This window comes from Globicephala melas, chromosome 11 (genome assembly GCF_963455315.2).
Source record: "Globicephala melas chromosome 11, mGloMel1.2, whole genome shotgun sequence".
In the NCBI taxonomy this organism is placed as follows: Eukaryota; Metazoa; Chordata; class Mammalia; order Artiodactyla; family Delphinidae; genus Globicephala; species Globicephala melas.
Genome location: NC_083324.2, coordinates 65064290 through 65085057, shown reverse-complemented (window position 1 = coordinate 65085057; position 20768 = coordinate 65064290). Strand labels below are relative to the sequence as shown.

The following is a 20768-nucleotide window of genomic DNA, read 5'->3' as shown; positions in this document are numbered from 1 at the left end:
GGACACTCACCCAGGCTGGCACGCCACAGGGCGCTCGTCCTCCACCACCTTTCCCTGGCTGGCCGCCCCTAGACCGGCACCTCCGTCTTCTAATTGGATTCTTGGTAATTAAAGCCCCTCTTGCAAACCTTCCCCAGGCTCCTGGATGTTCTTGCTGAATCGGCGTCTTCCTTGATGTTACGTCAAGCTTTTCGCTCCATCAGGGCAGGTGTCCTCCGAGAAGGAGGAATGGGTCTGGGGCCAGGCAGGATGGGGCTGACAGACTGGAGACAAGGTTGTGCAACAGGCCCAGCCAGGCTGGGAATGTTTCCATTTCTTCATCTTCTTCTTTTTTTTTTTTTAATTTATTTAATTTATTTTAGTTTCGGCTGCATTGGGTCTGTTGCTGCATGAGGGCTTTCTCTAGTTGCGGTGAGTGGGGGGCTACTCTCCGTTGCAGTGCGCAGGCTTCTCATTGCGGTGGCTTCTCTTGTTGCGGAGCACGGGCTCTAGGTGCGTGGGCTTCAGTAGTTGTGGCACGCAGGCTCAGTAGTTGTGGCTCGTGGGCTCCAGAGTACAGGCTCAGTAGTTGTGGTGCACGGGCTCAGTTGCTCCGTGGCATGTGGGATCTTCCCGCACCAGGGCTCGAACCCGTGTCCCCTGCATTGGCAGGCGGATTCTTAACCACTGCACCACCAGGGAAGACCTATGTTTCCATTTCTGAGGAACAGTCACACCTCCCTGGGAGGCCCTCATTGCCCCTCAAGTTCTCAAGCAGACAGGCACACACACACACACATCTCTGGTGGGGAGTTATAATGGCCCATCTTCTTTGCCCTGCATCAAAACTTACCAGTCCCCTCTCCTGGGCTCTCACCTCTTTTCTGGGCCAGACTTTCAGATGTGACAGCTAGCTGACACAATCTGTGTGTTAAGGGGTCAGACCACAAACAATTGCTATAGGCTTACTCTGTGCTAGCAAATTCTCACAATGACCTTGGGAAGGAGAATTCATTGTCTCCACTTTATAGATAAAAGAAACTAAGGATCAGAGAGGTTAAGTAACCTGCCCAATGTCATGTAATTAGAAAAAGTTGCCACTAAACCCATCCAACTCCACCTCCTACGCTTTCTACAATTCCCTGTTCTTTCCTAATTATACATACTAAGACAGATGGGTGGCATTGTAAGGAATTTAGTTTTGACTTAATACAAAAATTTTATACCCCCTGGGGCCATCAAACCTGGGTTTCCTTAGGCAGTTCTGAGGTGCCGGTCACTGAGATGTGCAAGTGGAGGGTCACTGACCCCTCGGTGGGGATGCTGGAGAGGAGATTCACATAAATGAGGGAGAGTGATAATGAAATTGAGATGCTCTCCCAGCCCCAGGATTCTGTAGTTCTGGGATAATGAATCCTTAGAGTAACCATTAGGTTTATGAGTTAAGACTGGATTCAGCTGTAAGTAACAACAACAACAACAAAAACCCAAGTAATTACGACTTAAACAAAGGGGGCATATGTTGGGTTGGCCAAAAATTCATTCGGGGTTTTCCATAACATCTTACAGAAAAAATACGAACGAACTTTTTGGCTAGCCCAATGTCTCTCAGGCATGAAGAAGCCTAGAGATGGACGTGCCGGCATTTGTTTGGGTGCTGGCAGACCTGCAGGTCTCTTCACCTCCTCTCAGCAAATGCCTTCACAGCAGCTCCCAATGTCAGATCCTCTCACCATGTGCTAGGAAGCCTTGGGTAGAGGCTGGGTTGGGGAGGGGTGAGGGCAGAGTGCTTCTCCTGGGGTACCTTCTTATCTTGCCCTAACGCCTCCGGGCTGACGTCTCCACATCTCCATGGCTACAACTGGGTCACCTGACCACCTCTAGCTGCAAGGGAGGCTGGGAAAGCAAAGGGAATGGGATTGCCATGACTGGCTTAGACTAATTATGATCCCTCTCCAGGGCTGGGCACATTACTGCCCAAACAATATTGGGGTTCAGCAAGGAAGCGGGGCAATGGCTGCCAGCAAACATTGAAAGTTCTTTATTGCAATGACTGTGCATCACCCTCCCTCCTTGTTCCTCCCCTGTTGGGGGAGGCTCTGGGGACCAGGGACAGGAACACACAGTTCTGGGTAGGCACAGGAGTAGGTGGAGGAGAAGTGGGGGGAGGCAAGGAAGAAAGATCATTAAAAGAAAGTTTCCTTAACTGGCTTCTTTTTTTTTTTTCAATTTTCTTACAATGGCCGTAGATGATTTTAAACGATTTCTCATTCTTCGGAAATATACGAGTCAGGCCCTGCTGGCAGGGACATTCGTTATACAGGCCGAGGAATGTCTGGGAAAGGCGAGACTTTGACCTCGATCTTGGGGGTTGCTCTGCCCTCAGCCCCGAGGGCCAGCCCCCACTTTCACCACAGCCCAGCTCTGGGGCCCATCTGCTTCTGCACAACAGAGGAGCCTGGGCATAAAGACCTCCACACCCAGCTGCTCAGAGTCTCTGGTCACCTCCTCCAGGCTGACCCCTAGGGTTGCTAAGTGTTCTCTTCACTCCATCCCCGGCATCACCTTTCCCTTGTTAACCCATCTGCCAGTCCTAAGTGGATGAACACTGAGAGGGAGCCCCATCTCAGCTCCTTAAATCCTTTCATAGGTAAGTCAACTCCCCTCTCCTGCACACTCAGTTCAGAGGCTGCCTCAGCCCACCTCCCCCCAGGAGGCCACGGCAGAACTCCTGGGGCTTGGGAGGACGGTGGTTAAGGCAGAGGTAGAAAGGGTGAGGGCCAGACCTAACTGTGCCCATTTGCAGTGCTACTTTCAGGGTTTGCTAAGATGACCCCTGAAGAAAGGGAACCCATATTAGAGAAAGAAGCATCGCCGTGCCCCATGGCCCCCCATCCAGGATTCCAAGCCCCTGGAGTGGGGACCCACCTTGGGTCTGTCCAAAGGCTTCCCCAGCAGAGAATTCCCGGGTCATTTCCGCCGCCCCCCCCCAGCCCCCCGGCCTTCCCTGGCCTCTGGGTGTGCCCAGGCTCCACCTTCCGTGGGTTCCTCCCCCTCAGCTCCACCGGGCACCGACACCCACCTCCGTGTGACACGTGCCGCCCTCGGACCCCTTTAAGGAGCTGTGTGACTGGCAGTTCTCTGCCGCCCAGCGGCAGCATCCACTCGTGCACTTGCCCGGGAAGGCAAATCTCCCCAGTGTCCTGCGGGGAGACGGGGAGACGGCTCCACCGCGGGCCCCCGCCTGCCTCCTCCCACACGGCGCCCTCACTTCCCCTCCACCCGCCGGGCTGGGCAGTCTCTGGACGGGGCCCCGGGGCATCTCTGCGGCTCGGGGTGGGTGGGGGGGCGGACAGAAGGCACCCGCAGGACCTGACTTGTGCCTGGAGGGAACTAAACAGTTTTGGAAGGTTTGCCCTTAGTGTCCCCAGAATAGGTTACGTCTCCTCTGGGTGTGCCAGACCTTCCTGTCTGCCACTGCACAAGCTGCTCTCCTGCAAACTCTGACTTACCCTTTCAGCTGAGTTTGATTGTCACCTACACCCCCCTAAACACACACACACTCACACACATCAACGGCCCCTAATGCTGGGGCTTATGACGTCGCCCATCATCCCTCCATCAGACATTTTCAATAGTCTTTCAACAAGCAAATACTGAGCACCTACTGTGTCCAGGCCCTGGAGATACAGCTGGGAACAAAACCAACAAATGCCTGCCCTGCTCCACCTGCCTGCTTCCCTCTCCCGTCCCGGCTGCGGCCTTCCTGGACACCTAGCCAGAGCAGTCCCATCACCTGGGTTTACCATGTTCACAACACATCTGACTCTCTGAAATTATCTTCTTTATCTTGTTTTTAAATTTTTCTATCTCTCCCTCAACTCCAGGAGGGCAGGGATTCTTGCTTTCTTGTTCACTGCTGTATTTCTTAGATGCTAGGACTAAAGTCCTCACACACAGTGGGTGCTGAATGCAAAACTGCTGAACAAAGGAGAATATTGTAATGTTCCTTTGATCTCTCTGACCTCATCTCCTATTATTTCCATTCTCTCTCACTCCTATTTTCTATTCCTTGAATATGCCAGGCAAGGTCCCTCCTCTAGACCTTTGCCCTGACTGTTACTCCACCTGGACTGCTCTTTCCACTGCCTGCCTGGCTCCCTTTAGGAAAGACCTCACACCCTTTAGGTCTTTGCTTAAATTCCCATTGTCAGTAAGGTCTTCCCTGAGCACCCTCTCCTCACACCACAACTCCTGAAACCCCTTCCTTATTTTCTTTGTCCTCAGGTGTTGATCACCTGGAATTACATTAATATTTTACTTATTTGCCTCCTACAATAGAATGTCAGCTCTCCCAGGGCAAGGATTTTTGTGTCTTGTTCACAGCCCCATCACTAGCACCTAGAAAAATCACTTACATGTAGTAGGTGCTCAATAAATCGTGTGGAGGAATGAATGTCTGTCTCTCTTACCAGATGTGAGCGAGCCTGGGATGGGAGTGCTGTGTTTTGTTCATCTCTACAGTGACAGCACCCGGCAGCACCCCGGCACAGCTCCCATGACTCCGGTGCACTTTCTTTGTCCCCCCAGACATCCTCCACCCAGCACTCCCTGCTGTCCCCCACTTCCAGTTTTCACCCACATGAGGCTCTGTGCCCACCCACCCTCCCCAAACAACCCTCCCCAAACAAAGTCTTAGGATGGTGGCAGATGGTGTGCCCTCTACGTTCCTTACCAAACTTTTGACTTCTCCCTGGAAAAATGAGCCCCCAGTGAGGAGCAAGAAAAAAGAGAGGAGGAAGAAGATGACCAGGAGCGCTGTCGCCACGTCAGGGACCAGAGGTGGTGGCCGTGCCTCTAAGGTCCAGCTACATACCCTGCATCTGCAATGTGAGTGCCATGTGACTGAGGCCTGGAGGGTGGGTAATGACGTGTGATTGCCCAGTCCTGGGGTTGACAGGGAGTTGCCCGCAGTGCCAGTTCCCAGACTAAAGGGACAGAGGAGCAAGCAATGGGGATAAAGCTGATGTTTCCCAAGAACCACTGCTGCTTCCTGGACCGTTTGCTGTGCTCATCTTGCTGCCGGCAGAGTATCTAGTCTGTGTGATTGGACTCTGGCACCGGCGAGATCTGGGTTCAATCCCAGCTCTGCTGCCTACTGGCTGTGTGGTCTTGGGCAGCCTTCTTAACCTCTTTGAGCCTTGGTTTCCCCTTCTGCAAGATGGGGCCTAATAAGAGTACATCACAGGGATGATGCAATGCTTAAATGAAATAGTAGATATTTTGCTCTGCATGGGGTAGGCACCCAATAAATAGAAGCTGTTATTAGCTTTGCAGTTAGAAGTCCTCAGTTAGAAGGATCTCAAAAGACTCTCTCATCCAATCCAATTGTGTATTATAAGTAACAAACAGCACTGTGAATATTTGTTTTGCAGATGAGGTGACTAAGGCCCAGAGAAGCTGCCAAACCTCCCCAAAGTCACAAAGCTATCAAGTAACAGAAGATTAGACTCTGGTTTTCATCTTTCCACTCCCTTTCTCCAGAGGCTTTCAATTAGAATTTCAGTAACTCCCTCTCTTGAGAAAATGCAGTGTGCCAAAACGCATTGCTGTAGGCCTTCTTGGCGAGCACAAGAGTTACAAGCCCAGGATGTTCAAAACACAAATGGTGAGTGGGTTTTGGCAGCGGATGATCAGAACAAAGTGCCTAGGTCTTGGGAGTGGGAGCGGGTGATAATGCTGCGGACAGAGCAGCAAGAGATATTTTTACACATATTAGTCACAGTAGGTACGGAAATGCTGTGGGAACAAACTGTCCAGGAATCACAGAGGCTTAACACAACACAAGTGGATTTCTTGCTGTGAGTCAGGACGCTGTCCGGGGCCACTGTCCTCCCTGTGGTGACTTAGCAATCCAGGCACCTCCCAGCAATAGATCCTCACCTTGTCACCCAGCCATTGCAGGGAAAGAGAATTGGAGAACTCACAGGTTTTCTGGGTGCCTCACAGAGGGTGAAATCACCCCCTTACCCAAAATTGGTTTGGATGTTGGAATGGATGATGCCACACATACCCAGACAATATGGAAATGTTTATTAATAGAATAATGGAACTTTCTGGGGATGGCAGCACAGGTGCAAGGAGGTGTGAGTGGCAAGGCTGAAGGGGCGGGTGGCTTTGACTTTTACTGCGGCTGGGAGATGGGGCCAGGGTGAGGGTTCCCTGAGCAGGCTGGGATTTGTGTGGTTTGCACCTCCCACCAGCACCAAGGGAGGAAGCAAGTGCTTTTAGCAGCTGGCCTAGATGTGGGACAAAAAGGGAGTGAGAGCTTGAAAGCTGTCATTGGCCAATCATCAAAAATGGAGTCTTCCTTGGGAATTCCCTGGCGGTTCAACGGTTAGGGCTCTGAGCTTCCACTGCAGGGGGCACAGGTTCCATCCCTGGTTGGGGAACTAAGATCCTGCAAGCTGCCTGGCATCGCCAAAAAAAAAAGAAAAAAAAAAATGGGAGTCTTCCTACCTAAGCGTAGGCAAGTCTTTGCATCGGTCTTAGCTGTATATTTCTAAATGTGATTCCTCAGGCAAAGGGAAACAAAAGCAAAAATAAACAAATGGGAGAAGATATTGCAAATGATATATCCAATAAGGTGTTAATGCCCAAGATATATAAAGAACTCATATAAACTAATAAGGACCTACTGTACAGCACAGGGAACTCTACTCAATACTCTGTAATAGCCTGCATGGGAAAAGAATCTAAAATAGAGTGGATATATGTATATGTATAACTGATTCACTTTGCTGTACACCTGAAACTAACACAACATTTTAAATCAACTATACTCCAGTAAAAATTAAAAAAAAAAACTCATACAAATCAACAACAACAAAACAAACTACCCGATTCGAGCTGTCTACCAGTACATCGATAGCTCTAGGTCCTGGGAGCCAAGTTCCCCTGGCTTGTTAAAATAATAATAAAAGGTTTTGTGGCAGTGAATTGCTCCCACGGTACATTCCCTTTTTTTTTTTTTTTTGTTATGTTTTTTATTTTTTTTTTGCGGTACGTGGGCCTCTCACTGTTGTGGCCTCTCCCACTGTGGAGCACAGGCTCTGGACGTGCAGGCTCAATGGCCACGGCTCATGGGCCCAGCCGCTTTGCGGCATGTGGGATCGTCCCGGACCGGGGCACGAACCCGTGTCCCCTGCATTATCAGGCGGACTCTCAACCACTGCGCCACCAGGGAAGCCCGGTACATTCTCCTTTTGTCCTTTAATAATAGACCACCCAAGCTTTAGCTGGGCACACAGATGCCCACATGAAAACTACACTTCCCAGTCTCCCTTGCAGCTATCTGCAGCCATGTGACTAAGTTTTGCCCAATCAGATGTAAGTGAAAACAATTCCCGTGGCCTCTTGGTCATGCCCTTTTAGGAAGACTGAGCTACTTGCTGTCCCTCTACCCCCTTTCTTCTAACTGGAATGTGGACACAGCAGTTATGGTGATGCATCATCTTTGACATCCTGGGGCAGAGCTTCTTGACTAGTGTGTCTGGAAATGTGGTTGCCTTCTGCCCTCAGGAGAGCCTCTTTAAGGCCCCAAGGCCCTTCTACTCTTACCCCAAGGTACTATACACATATGATGTTTCTGTGTGTGCCGCGTTGTAAAAAATTAAGGGGAAAAAAAAAAAGAAAAGGAAACAGTGCAGCAGATGGCTGAGCAAGAGGGTGGAAGGAGGTGGAGGCGTGGACAATCTCACCCAGCATGAGCTTCCAGCCAGCCTCCCCCAACTACCAGATGAGAGAGGAAGCATCTACCTTGCTTAAGCCATCATTAGGATAGGTTTTTGCTTCTGCAACTGTAAAGTTGTATCCTAAAGAACATAGATGGTTTGGACTTGGAAATGATCTTACTGTCTACTCACAGGGAAATAGTTAAGTAAATATGGGTCCACATATATAATAAAATTAGGCAGTCATTACTGTTTGAAAAAGTACTTTGGTGACATGAGGGAAATGATTGATATATAACGAGACAGGAGAAAAAGCAATTTCTGATTTCTGCGTGAGGCAAAGGATCTCTGAGTTACACTGTGGTTATGTCAAATGAGGAGTGGTGGGTGGGTCCAGGGCAAGGTAACCCCCAGGACAGACTGGACTGGGGGTAGAGTCTCGGTGTTCCAGTCTCAGTGTAGAGTCTCAGTGTTCCAGTCTGACCCAGGAGAGTGGGTCCAGACATCAGAGCTGAGGCCACGCATCTTCCTCAGGATCTGGCCAGGAAAGGCGATGGTGTTCTGAGTCCTGACTGTGTTGGTGACCTCTTGGCTGGGGAGACACCAGGTAAAACCTGCACCCACCCCCATCGGAATCGTCCCAGAGAGGCTGACTCCACCTTTGCACCCTCCCACATAAGCCAACCTAAGTCAATCGGCTAATTCCACCGCAATGATTGGTTCAGGGTTGAGCATGCCGACTAAGCAAATCCAATCAGAATCGATCTTAGCACGTTTGCTGAGAATTTTGAGACAGATGTTTCCTTTCTCTGGGAGGCATGATTGGTGTATGTGAGGTGGATTTGTGGTTAAGAGCCTGCCCTGTGGAACGAGACAGCCTGGATTCAAATCCCAGCCTCACCCCTACTCTGAACCTTTGAGAAGGGTACTTTGAGCCTCAATACCATATTTGTAAAATAGGGATATTTATAGTACCTACTATAACTGTTGTGAGAATAAGAGGAGTTGATACAGATAAAAAAGCACTTTGCTCAGTGTCTGGAACATAATAAGTGCTCAATAAATCTTAGCTGTTATTATTATGTGACACCTGGAACTTTTGCAGCTACTGGGAAGGAATCCAGCCTGAGGGCCATGGAGCTACTGGATTCAGCCAGACCTGAGGACAGGCTGCTACTGTACTTCTAGTTCCGACCCCCAGTGAATTCCCTCAGCATCTAGACCAGTTTGGGTTGGTGTTTTGGATAACTGCAGCAGAAAATACCCCATGGTGATAATCCATGGTGAGACCTTGGGCAAGTCACGTAGCTCTCTGAGCCTCAGTTTCTTTATCTTTATTTTATTTTTTTAAAATGTATTTCAGGGCTTCCCTGGTGGCGCAGTGGTTGAGAGTCCGCCTGCTGATGCAAGGGGACACAGGTTCGTGCCCCAGTCCGGGAGGATCCCACAGGCCGCGGAGCGGCTGGGCCCGTGAGCCATGGCCGCTGAGCCTGCGTGTCCGGAGCCTGTGCTCCGCAACGGGAGAGGCCACAACAGTGAGAGGCCCGTGCAAAAAAAAAAAAAATGTATTTCATTTTAGTATAGTTGATTTACAATGTTAATTTCTACCATACAGCAAAGTGATGCAGTTATACATATATATACATTCTTTTTTCATATTCTTTTCCATTATGTTTTATCACAGGATATTGATTATAGTTCCTTGTGCTATACAGTAGGACCTTGTTGTTTATCCATTCTATATATAACAGTTTGCATCTGTTTATCCCCAAATCTCAATCCATCCCCTACCCACTGTCCCCCCTTGGCAACCACAAGTCTGTTCTCTATGTCTATGAATCTGTTTCTGTTTCATAGATAAGTTCATTTGTGTCGTATTTTATATTTCACATATAAGTGATATCATATGGTATTTGTCTTTCTCTTTCTGACTTACTTCGCTTAGTATGATAATCTCTAGGTCTATCCATGTTGCTGCAAATGGCATTACTTCATTCTTTTTATGGCTGAGTAGTATTCCATTGTATATATGTACTACATCTTGTTTATCCATTCATTTGTCCATGGACATTTAGGTTTTTTCCATGTCTTGGCTATTGTAAATACTGCTGCAGTGAACAGCATGTATCTTTTCAAATTATAGTTTTCTCTAGATAAATGCTCAGGAGTGGGATTGCAGGATCATATGGCAACTCTACTTTTAGTTTTTTAAGGAACCTCCATACTGTTTTCCATAGTGGCTGCACCAATTTACATCCCCACCAACAGTATAGGAGGGTTCCATTTTCTCCACACCCTCTGCAGCATTTGTTATTTGTGGACTTTTTAATGATGGCCATTCTGACCCCTGTGAGGTGGTACCTCATTGTAGTTTTGATTTGCATTTCTCTAATAATTAGTGATGCTGAGCATCTTTTCATGTGCCTATTGGCCATCTGTATGTCTTCTTTGGAGAAATGCCTATTTAGGTCTTCTGCCCATTTTTCGATTGGGTTGTTTGCTTTTTTGTCATTGAGTTGTGTGACCTAGTTTCTTTATCCATAAAATGGAACTGATGATATTAGAGAACGTGGAGAGATCAATGCACCAGGTCACTTTCCCACCACAGGCATGGACATTTTTGCATTTATGCTTCACACGCATTCTCATAAACACTCTCTCAATGATCTCCACCCTCATGTTCCCCTTGAAAAGCATTCAGATCCCCCTCTCAGTCCCCCCTACCACATACCCATCCATGAGCACATCAACATACTCCCTCGAGGCACATTCCTCAACGGTGCCCCTCCCACATAGCCCTCCTTCCCAAGGCTTGGCCCTTCCTGGACGCAGCCTCTTCTCACCCCTACACCCCAGTTCCCTCCCACAGATCCGCCCTGAGGCCACCAGGCCTCCAGACAGGGCCAAACCCCATGGGAAGCTCTATCATGCCTCCTGTCTCCCCTTTCAGCTACCCCCAGACTGGAGCAATCCCTATCCAGTTCCCTCTCCCAGGAAGTGCAGACAGAAGCCAGAGCCAGGAAGTGACTTTAATGTCTTTTGAGCAAGATGCCCCCCCCACCAAGGAGGAGAGGGAGGGAGGGGTGGCAGTGACCAGCCTGCATCCTCTAAATCAAATGGCACCGGCGGGTACAGACTGGGTCCTTGTGTATGCAACTTAAGCCTACTTGGCCGGGGCATATGATGTTCATGGTGCCCTTGGTCTGCGGAAAACAGGTAAGAGAGTTGAGAGTTACCAAGGTGCAGGAAAGAAGGGGGTTTAAACTCCTTGGGGAGCAGAAGCAAGATCATAAGTGATGGAGTGAGACAGACGTGAGCTGTCAGCTCTACAGCTGATAACTTTGTGACCTTAGGCTTCTTTGTCTTAGTTTCTGCATCCGTCAAATGGGGATAATAATAGTAACCCCATTTGTTATTTTGAGAAAATAGACAAAATAAAGTAGATCAAGTGCCCATGATGAAAAGATCCTCTGGCCACTTCAGCTGTAGACTTAGGCCACAGGAGCGGCCTGACTGGCTCCCTGGGCAATGGCAGCTCCCCAGACAGGGAGATAGAGGCTGAGCCCATCCTCCGTAGAAAGATTTGGGCCCAGGGCCAGAGAAAAGGCAAGCAAGAACAAGATGTACAATGCATTCTGCTCCCTGCATTTCCACCAGCTAATAACAACCATGCTCCATTGAGCACTGTCACTGCCATGACCATATACTCTTCCCAACGACATGGTGGGGTGGGTACTTTAACCCCATTTTTCAGATGAGGAAACTAAGGCTCAGAGAGCAGAAGTGATCTGTCTGAGGTCACAAAGACAGGGGCTGGAAAAGCCAGGGTTTAAACTCAGGTCCAATCCCAAAACTGTGAGCCTGCCACGGCAGCTCCGCTCAAGAAATTAGGTCATAGCAGCAGGGAGGTAGGGATGGGTTGGGAGGTCTTTTCCCACCCGCTTTGCTGCAGTGATGTTAGGGTAGAGATATTCATTCATGCAACAAACATTTGTTGAGTACTACTGTGTGCAGGCATTAAGCTGGGTGGGTAGGGGTTCAAAAGTGAATATGCCTTAATCCTTCCCTTGCAGAGCTCTGCCCAGTGGCGGAGGCAGATGGAAGGCAGGGAAGTCAGGAAGATACATGCTCTGCTGAGGGTCTGGGTCCCAAGGGTGTCAGAGCTCCAAGGAGGGAAGTCTTCTCAGAGGAGGTGGCTGGAGTTGTTATTGCAGGACGATTAGGAGTTTGCCAGGTGGAGAAGGGGGAAAGGCTGCTCCAAGGAAAGGGTAAAAAAAGCAGGTGCAGCCACATGGGTTTTTTAACCCATCCCCACCCTACATACCAGAAGGGGCTGCCCCACCCGAGTCTCACCTGGGGCAAGCACATCATGGTTATTCTGGCCCTAGGGACACAGAAGGCACACCGTGGTCCAAGTTGATGAGACAGCAGTCGCTGTAGCACTCCGAGTGGTGGGAACACCTAGCCCCGTTCGTCTGTGGGGACCCGCCCTAAGTCACCAGCTCTCTGGCAGCGTTTGTGTGTAGGGGTCGGGGGGGGTCCCTGACATTGCCAAAGCCCCAGGAGTCCAGAAAGAGTAGCCCTGAGATGGTCACCCCACCTCCCACCCACCCCCGGCACCCCTCCAGCAGTACTCAGAGGAGCAGGGGGAGAGGAAGGGTGGCAGTTTAGTACTTTTCCCTCTGCTTCTCCTCTCCTGGGGGCCTCCCTCAGCTCTGTGGGTCCCAAAGGGTGACCTTTGTTGGGGGGAGAAAATACTCCCAGATCACACTTTAGTGGGGCGGGCAAGACCGAGTGTCCGGGAGCAGGTGTTGGGAGGGAGGGGATGGTGCTGGTTATAAGACCACTTTCTTTCCCCTCCAGAGCCACCGGGGAGGTGAAGCAGGGCTTTGAAGTCCTTTGGGAACCTATCAAGCTTCCAGCCTGAGAAGAAATCGCCAATATGGGGTGGTTCCCCCCATCCCCCTCTTCTCTCTCAAAACCCAACTGGCACCTTCTGGCTAGACGATGATACCTCGACCACCGCCCTCTGCTAGAGTGGAAGGTTCCAAAAGCTCTCCTGGCTCACCTTTGTAGACCCCTTTTTAAATTGCGGGAACGCGTCCCAGCAGGGGAGCAGCATCGCTGCGAGTATCGCGAGAGCCAAGGCCATGCGCTTGGGAAGCAGAAGTCCCGTCGGGCTCCGAGAGGCTGCGGGGATAAACCTTCCCGCTGCCACGTGACCCGGTGCCCCCAGCGCCCGCCCTGGGCTGGGGGCGGAGGGTGAGGGAGTTAATGGTCACAGGCCACTCCAGAGCGGAGGCCCAAACCAGCAGAAGCCCTTTCTAGCGCCCAGGAGGCTCCCAGGCCCCGGCAAAAGGATGGAATTAGGAAAGGCGCCCCTATGAGACCCTGACTCAGGCGTGGACCGGCCAGATGATCGATTTTAGGGGCCCTAGGGCCATCCGTATGTATTACTTGCAAATTAAAACTTAAAACTGTAAACTAAAACTTTATTTTCAAAAATTATGCAAAATTTATATGCTGAAATGAAACATCTTGCTTCTTGATGTTCTGACTCTCTCTGCCCTTCGCTGCACCAAATTGCCCACCACCCCACCCACCCTGACCTTTTGGACAAGCCAGCCCCGCCCTCTGGTGTTTTTCATACCCTCACAGGCCCAGACACGTCCTCTGTAAGAATCAGGAGGCAATGGGAATTCCCTGGCGGTCCAGTGATTAAAACTCGGGGCCGCTGGGTTCAATCTCCGGTGGGAGAACTGAGATCCCACAAGCCTTGGGCTGCGGCCAAAAAAAAAAGAAAAAAAAACCAGGGCTTCCCTGGTGGCGCAGTGGTTGGGAGTCCGCCTGCCGGTGCGGGGGACGCGGGTTCGTGTCCCGGTCCGGGAGGATCCCACGTGCCGCGGAGCGGCTGGGCCCGTGAGCCATGGCCGCTGAGGCTGCGCGTCCAGAGCCTGTGCTCCGCAACGGGAGAGGCCACAACAGTGAGAGGCCCGCGTACCACAAAAAAAAACAGCCAGGAGGTAAGGCCAGATGACCTCTAAGACCTAGACGTCTTCCAGGTTTAAGGAGTCAATTAACTGTCAAAGAATTTGTAAATTGTATATAATTCACCCACCTTAGTATGGGGGCGAGATGGAGGGGGCGAGGAGAGGAAGACTGGGAAGGAAGAGGGTTCAGGGAGAGCTGCAGGTAGCCCTCAGTGGAACTGGGGGAGGCAGGCCTTCCGCACCATTTCCCTCTGGATGAAACTCGCACCTCACCCCACCCTTGGATGCTTCTGCTTTTAAAATTTTGCTAGTGAGATCACTCTGTATGACAGTCTCTAGGTCCATCCACGTCTCTGCAAATGACACAATTTCGTTCCTTCTTATGGCTAATATGCCATTGTATATGTGGACCACATCTTCTTTATCCATTCCTCTGTTGATGGACATTTAGGTTGCTTCCATGTCCTGGCCATGGTAAATAGTGCTGCTATGAACATTGGCGTGTGTCTTTTTGAATTATGGTTTTCTCCAGGTATATGACCCAGGAGTGCTGGGTCATATGGTTGTTATGTTTTTAGTTTTTTAAGGAACCTCCATACTGTTTTCCACAGTGGCTGTATCAATTTACATTTCCACCAACAGTGTAGGAGGGTTCCTTTTTTTCCACACCCTCTCCAGCATTTATTGTTGAGAGACTGTCATGCAGAGTGAAGTAAGTCAGAAAGAGAAAAACAAATATCGTATATTAATGCATGTATTTGGAATCTAGAAAAATAGTACAGATGAACCTATTTGCCAAGCAGAGACACAGATGTAGAGAACAAACATATGGACACCAAGGGGGGAAACGGGGGGGGGGGTGAATTGGGAGATTGGGATTGACGTATATACACTACTATATATAAAATAGATAACTAATGAGAACCTACTGTATAGCACAGGGAACTCTACTCAATGCTCTGTGATGACCTAAATGGGAAGGAAATCCAAAAAGGAGGGGATATATGTATACGTATAACTGATTCACTTTGCTGTAGAGCAGAAACTAACACAACATTGTAAAGCAACTATACTCCAATAATAAAAAAAAAAATTTGCTCGTAAGAAAATATCTGAGGGGCCCTGACTTGAAGGGGGTGCTATAGACTGAATTGTTTCCCCCCTTCCCCAAATTAATATGTTGATGCCAGATCCCCCAGTGAGATGAGATTTGGAGATGGGGCCTTTGGGAGGTAATTATGTTTAGATGAAGTCCTGAGGGTCCCCTCATGATGGGATTAGCACCATCATAAGAAGGGACACCAGAGAGCTTGCTGTCTCTTCCTCTCTGCTGTGTAAGGACACAGAGAGACGGCAGCTGTCTGCAAGCCAGAAAAAGGGTTCTTACCAGAACCAGACCATGCTGGCACCCTTATCTTGGATTTCCAGCCTCCAGAGGTGTGAGAGGTAAATTTGTGTCGTTTAGGCCACCCAGCCTATGGTGTTTTCTTATGGCAGCATGAGCTGACTGATATAGGGGGCTTAGGTCTTTTCTCTAAGATAACAGCTCCCACTGAGCTCAGAGGGTTTTGTGTCCATGAGCTCTGTTAGCCCTCCCTGTATTAGGGTAATTAACAAAGGCTGTCACAACAGAGAACTCTTGAAATTTCAGTGGCTTGGTACCATAGTGCTTTATTTACCAGTCATGTAAATTTTGATGCAGGGCAGGAGACCCTTCTCCCATCTCATAGCCTCACCGTCTGGAAGAGTGGCCTCCAAGGTCCTTGTGGAAGATGGGAGAGAGAGATGAAGGAAGCACATGGATCCCTAAATGCCTCAGCCAGGCCTGACGCATGCCTCTTCCACTCAGAGACCATTGGCTGCAACTAATCATGTGACCTCAACCTTCTGCAAGGGAAGCTGGGAGATTCAAGTCCAGGAATATTTAGTGCATACTATCGTTTCTGCTGCCCATGTTACAGCTGAGGAACCTGAAGACTCAAGGTAAAATAACTTGCCCAAATAACACAAGTAAGTCGCAGAGCCAGATATAAACCCAGGGCATTCTAGCTCCTGAGCCCAAGCTCTTCCACTGCCCCTGCCCCGCACTGCTGTGGGTGGCCAGAAGGCTTTGTCCCCTAAAGGGATTTCTATAGTCATTAGTTTCCCATCCGCAAAGCTCATTGTGAACTGGACAGGAACCCCAGGGGATAATAATTCTTTGTGCAGAGTAATGTACTTCCCTGAGGTATTTGTGAGGGGTAGATAATTGGTAAATAGTGTCTAAGACTGCTCAGGAAAGGGGCAGGTGTGGGGCAAGAGGCCAATGGCTGTGTGTCAAGATTGGCAGGTTGAGATTCTTGATTTGAGGACCAGGGGCCCCAGGGAGGTTTGTTGAAGGCCCTGAGTGGGTCGTGGGCCCCTGAAATTCTAAATTCTATGCAAAATACCCTTTTTCTTTTTTTTTTGAGGACAGAGGGCTACATTAGCCTCAGAGACTAGTTCAAAACCTTCATTTTTTTTCCTTTTTAAAAAAATCTTGTTGAAGTCTAGTTGATAGAGCCTTCATTTTAAGGTCAGGAAACTGAAGCCCAGAGAAGGAAGGGACTTCCCCAGGTGACTGAACAGAGCCAGGTCTGGACCCCAGGCTCCTGACTCCAAGTCCTCTTCTTCCTGTACCAGTTCCCCAAATCCAGCTGGCGCTGGTCACAAGCACAAATCCAGGACACCTGTGCTGTGTGAGGGGGTGGGAGCCAGATCACTAGGGTCCCCAGGGCCTGTGGGTGGGTGGTCACTGACCCACCTGACCTGTGAGCGCGGCCCTGGCTCTGCCCTTTGGCTGGGACCCAAACATGGCCAGCCCAGTCTCGTCTGAGGAGAAAGGGGCAGGAAGCGCCTGGCTGGGCGGACATCCTCCAGTGCCTTCTTTCCTGCATCCATCTGCTGGTTTCCATGACAATATTCTCACTGGTCTACAGCAAAATGAAAAAAATAAGGGCTTTTTTTGTTAAAGAGTTTATCGTTTAGGGGACTTCCCTGGTGACACAGTGGTTAAGAAGCCGCCTGCTAATGCAGGGGACACGGGTTCGAGTCCTGGTCCGGGAAGATCCCGCATGCTGCAGAGCAACTAAGCCCGTGCGCCACAACTACTGAGCCTGAGCTGTAGAGCCCGTGAGCCACAACTACTGAAGCCTGCGCACCTAGAGCCCGTGCTCCGCAACAAGAGAAGCCACCGCAATGAAAAGCCCGCACACTGCAACGAAGAGTAGCCCCCGCTCGCGACAACTAGAGAAAGCCCATGTGCAGCAACGAAGACCCAAAGCAGCCTAAATAAATTTATTTTAAAAAATAAATAAAGATAAACGTATTTAAAGAACCAGTTTTTCTTTTTGGCTGCACCGTGGGGCATGCAGAACTTCCCCGAACAGGGATCCAACCCATACCCCCTGCAGTGGAAGCACGGAGTCTTAACCACCGGACCACCAGGGAAGTCCTGAAGAACAATTCTCTACTCTGAAATTACATCCTTCCTACTTTTTTGGCCTTCAAATGTGTTTTTATGAAACAATGGAAAATAAGACAGTAGTAGTTTTGTTCAGTTTTCCATGTTGTTTCTTTGCCAATATATTAGATATATACACACAAATTCTGTCAGTTCCTCAAATTTTTTGGAATTTTTAATCAGTCTGGAAAATCCAAAATAGAATTCTGGAGAAAACTGCCCTTGTGAAAATCACCCATCACTCAACTCATTCCTGAAGGAACTCTCAAGGTAGTCTGGGGAGAATGATGAACAGTTGCCCGAAAGAGTCTGAGATGTGGAGAGAGGGCAGCAAAAGCTTCCTCAAGAAGAGGACAGGCAGTGAGAAGTGTTTGCAGGTACAGAGGTGGGGCACCGAGGCCTACATAGGATGCCCAGGACAGGCCTGGATGCCCACAGGAGGGGGTGGTGCTCTTTTGTGAAGCCTTGAAGGGGGACTAGGATTTAGGCAAGCCGAGAGTAAAGGCCTTCCAAGCAGAGGTCCAGAGGGACAAAGGTTTGGAGGTGAGAATGAGTAGAGGACAGGCTCTCTGCTTGTGGAGGATGCAGATGAAGTTGGAGTGGTCAGTACTCCAGGGACCTTGGGGGACCATGGGAGTAACCCCAGTTGAAGTGGTTCCTCAGTGGAAAGTTGGGCTGTTGGTGGCCGTGCTGGAGTCAGGGTGGGTCCCAGACTTAGCCTGGGTTCCGGGGGTTTGGTGGGGTAGGGGGGTTCCCTGCTCTGTGAGGCTGGGTAGGGTCTCCTGAGCAAGGAAGAGGCCCACCATGTCTTTTTTTTTTTTTAACATCTTTAAGTGCTTTACAATGGTGTGTTAGTTTCTGCTTAGAACAAAGTGAATCAGCTATATGTATACATATATCCCCATATCTCCTCCCTCTTGTGTCTCCCTCCCACCCTCCCTATCCCACCCCTCCAGGTGGTCACAAAGCACCGAGCTGGTCTCCCTGTGCTATGCAGCTGCTTCCCACTAGCTATCTATTTTACATTTGGTAGTGTATATATGTCCATGCCACTCTCTCACTTTGTCCCGGCCCAGCATGTCTTGAGGGAGGTCACCTCATGCCCAACCTCAGGTCATTTCACACACAGACACACACACACACACACACACACACATGGGCAGGGCTCAGAACACACAGCTCCCATCTTATTTCTTCCCAGGACAGGCTGGTCCTGGGGAGGGGCTGTCAGCTCAGCCGGGGAGGAAGACAGGCCTGGAGGAAGAGGACAGAGCTGACCGCAGCCTCTCCCAGACGTAGCCAGCTCTTAGACCCGGGGCTTCTACCTGGAGGACAGAAGTGGGTAGTCACACCTGGTGGCCAGTGTGCTACTCCATTGCCCTCCACCCACGGGAGTGGATTGAGCATCTCCAGACAGGTTAGCCTATGACGGGGCTTCCTCAGAGGGGCCATAAAGTGCTCCCCACGACCTCTGCATTCAGGTGAAATGAAGAAGGTCCCCAGAGGTCTCCATGCAGCTTCGGGTAACAGAGGGATGGCCTGACCTGGTGCCCTGCCCACACTGCCTACGCGTAGGGTGCCTGTGTAGACGGGAGTTTTGTTCTTCCCGGCTCAGGGAGTCTCTGAGCCACATCAGTACTCAGTCACTTGGGCAATGAGGGCCCCTGACCACTTCGAGGAGCTATGAAGTAATCACAACTCCTTTAGCTGCAACTGAAAGAAACCCAAGACTAACTAACTTGTTTTAAAAATAAAAACCAAAGGAACAGCGTTGGGCCAATAGCTGTGTGAGGCTGGCCTCAGGGGTCCAGGGACACAGTTGCTGGTGTTAGGTGTCTCCTACTCAGCTTCAACCTTTGTAGGGACTTCAGTCTCTCTGTCTCTGGGAGGGAGGCTGCCCCTCTGGACAGTGGGAGGGAGTGGGCAAATCTGTATAAAGCCCCAAGCCCCTCCCTTCAGCACCCATTATACAAAACCCTAGAAGAATTGACTGGCCTAAGTTGGACCAATCGGTCTGGCCAGTGGGGGCCAGGGACTGTTACTGGCAGAACCTCATGAAGCCTGGGCAGGGCAGGTTTCCAAAGGCAGGGAGATGGGGGTTGGGATGGGAATGAATGCCGGTGGGCAGAAACACAAGTTTCTGCAACACAGGGGGATTGCTCCTCCCCCAAAGGCAGGAACGTGTCAAGGTTATGTTCCTCTAGCCAGGACAATGCCTAAGGAAAGGTCCTCAGAAACATGTGCCCACTACCTCCCATCCCCCCTCCCCAAAAGCCTTAAACTACATTCCATAGACCAATGGGTTTCAATCACTTGTTTTTTTTTTACTACAAAGATTTTTTTTATACTGGTATTCAGACAACAAGTAGATACTGTTGGCATCCATTCCAATTGACTTATGTCTGTCATGCTGGTTGTTGAATATTTGCATTATTATCGCTGCAAATGTGTGTGTATGTGTACACACATATACATAAAATGTGTATGTGTGGATGAAGCTAAAGTTTCACAAAACAATACTTACATTTACTATATGTGATCTGCTCTGCAATTTTCTATTCTATTTCATCTTTTTTAAAATGTCGGTTAGAATCCCAAATTGATTTCACTGTCCACTTATGTCCATTGATTGCTCTGAGCACTCTATTGAGTCCAACTAGTTTGCCCAACCGACTGTAGACATCTTGGCAGTCTCCATTTGCCCATTCATTCATTTATTCAACAAACATTTAGCACCACCTACTCTATGTCAGGCATTTTTATAAAATAAATTTATTTATTTATTTATTTTGGGCTGCATGCAGACCCCTCCAGCCATGGCGAGTGGGGACCACTCCTCAACGCGGTGCACAGGCCCCTCACCACAATGGTCTCTCTCGCCGCAGATCATGGGCTCCAGGCATGTGGGCTTCAGCAGTTGCGGCACGTGGGCTCAGCAGTTGTAGCTCATGGGCTCTAGAGCTCAGGCTCAGCAGTTGTGGTGCAGGGGCTCAGCTGCTCCGTGGCATGTGGGATCTTCCCGGACCAGGGCTCAAACCCATGTCCGCTGCATTGGCAGGTGGACTCTCAACCACTGTACCACCAGGGAAGTCCCTATGTCAGGCATTTTTATCATCAGGGTTCAGTTGCAGATAACAGATACCACTGTACCTACTTTAAGCAGAAAGAGATGTAACATAGTAATTGAGGGCTTACAAAGTCTTTGAAAGGGCTTGAGGGGTAGCATAGAGACTGAACCTCCAGGAATAAAATTTTTCAAAACACCCACTGTAGAACTGAGCTGCCAAGGAAGCTACCAACCCTGCCACCATTAGGAGGATGACGGTCAGGAGGCCATCACTGCAGCTGTTGGCCCCAGGAAACACACGCCTTAGCTGTGGTCTCAGAATCAGGAAGCTGCCGTCAAAAAGTACGGCCTTTGTCTGCTCTGTCTGCTGTGGCCAGAAAAAGAAAAAGAATGTCTTCCACATTTCCAGCCCTAAGGTCCAGGAAGGCACACCGGGAGGAGGTGGAGCAAAGGCCAATCTATAGGAGACACCTCAGGGACAAAACGTCTGGAAGTGGCACGGGTTCCTTGAATGGGTT

The 20768-nt window shown here is 49.7% G+C and overlaps 1 protein-coding gene across 1 annotated transcript; it reads right to left on the bottom strand.

The window, feature by feature from the left end:
• Positions 1–10819: 10819 nt before the first annotated feature.
• Positions 10820–12864, bottom strand: CLPSL2 (colipase like 2). Its single transcript, XM_030870442.2, is given in 4 exon segments — positions 10820–10915; positions 12066–12115; positions 12118–12187; positions 12781–12864. Coding segments are annotated over 4 exon segments (300 nt in total).
• Positions 12865–20768: the final 7904 nt, after the last annotated feature.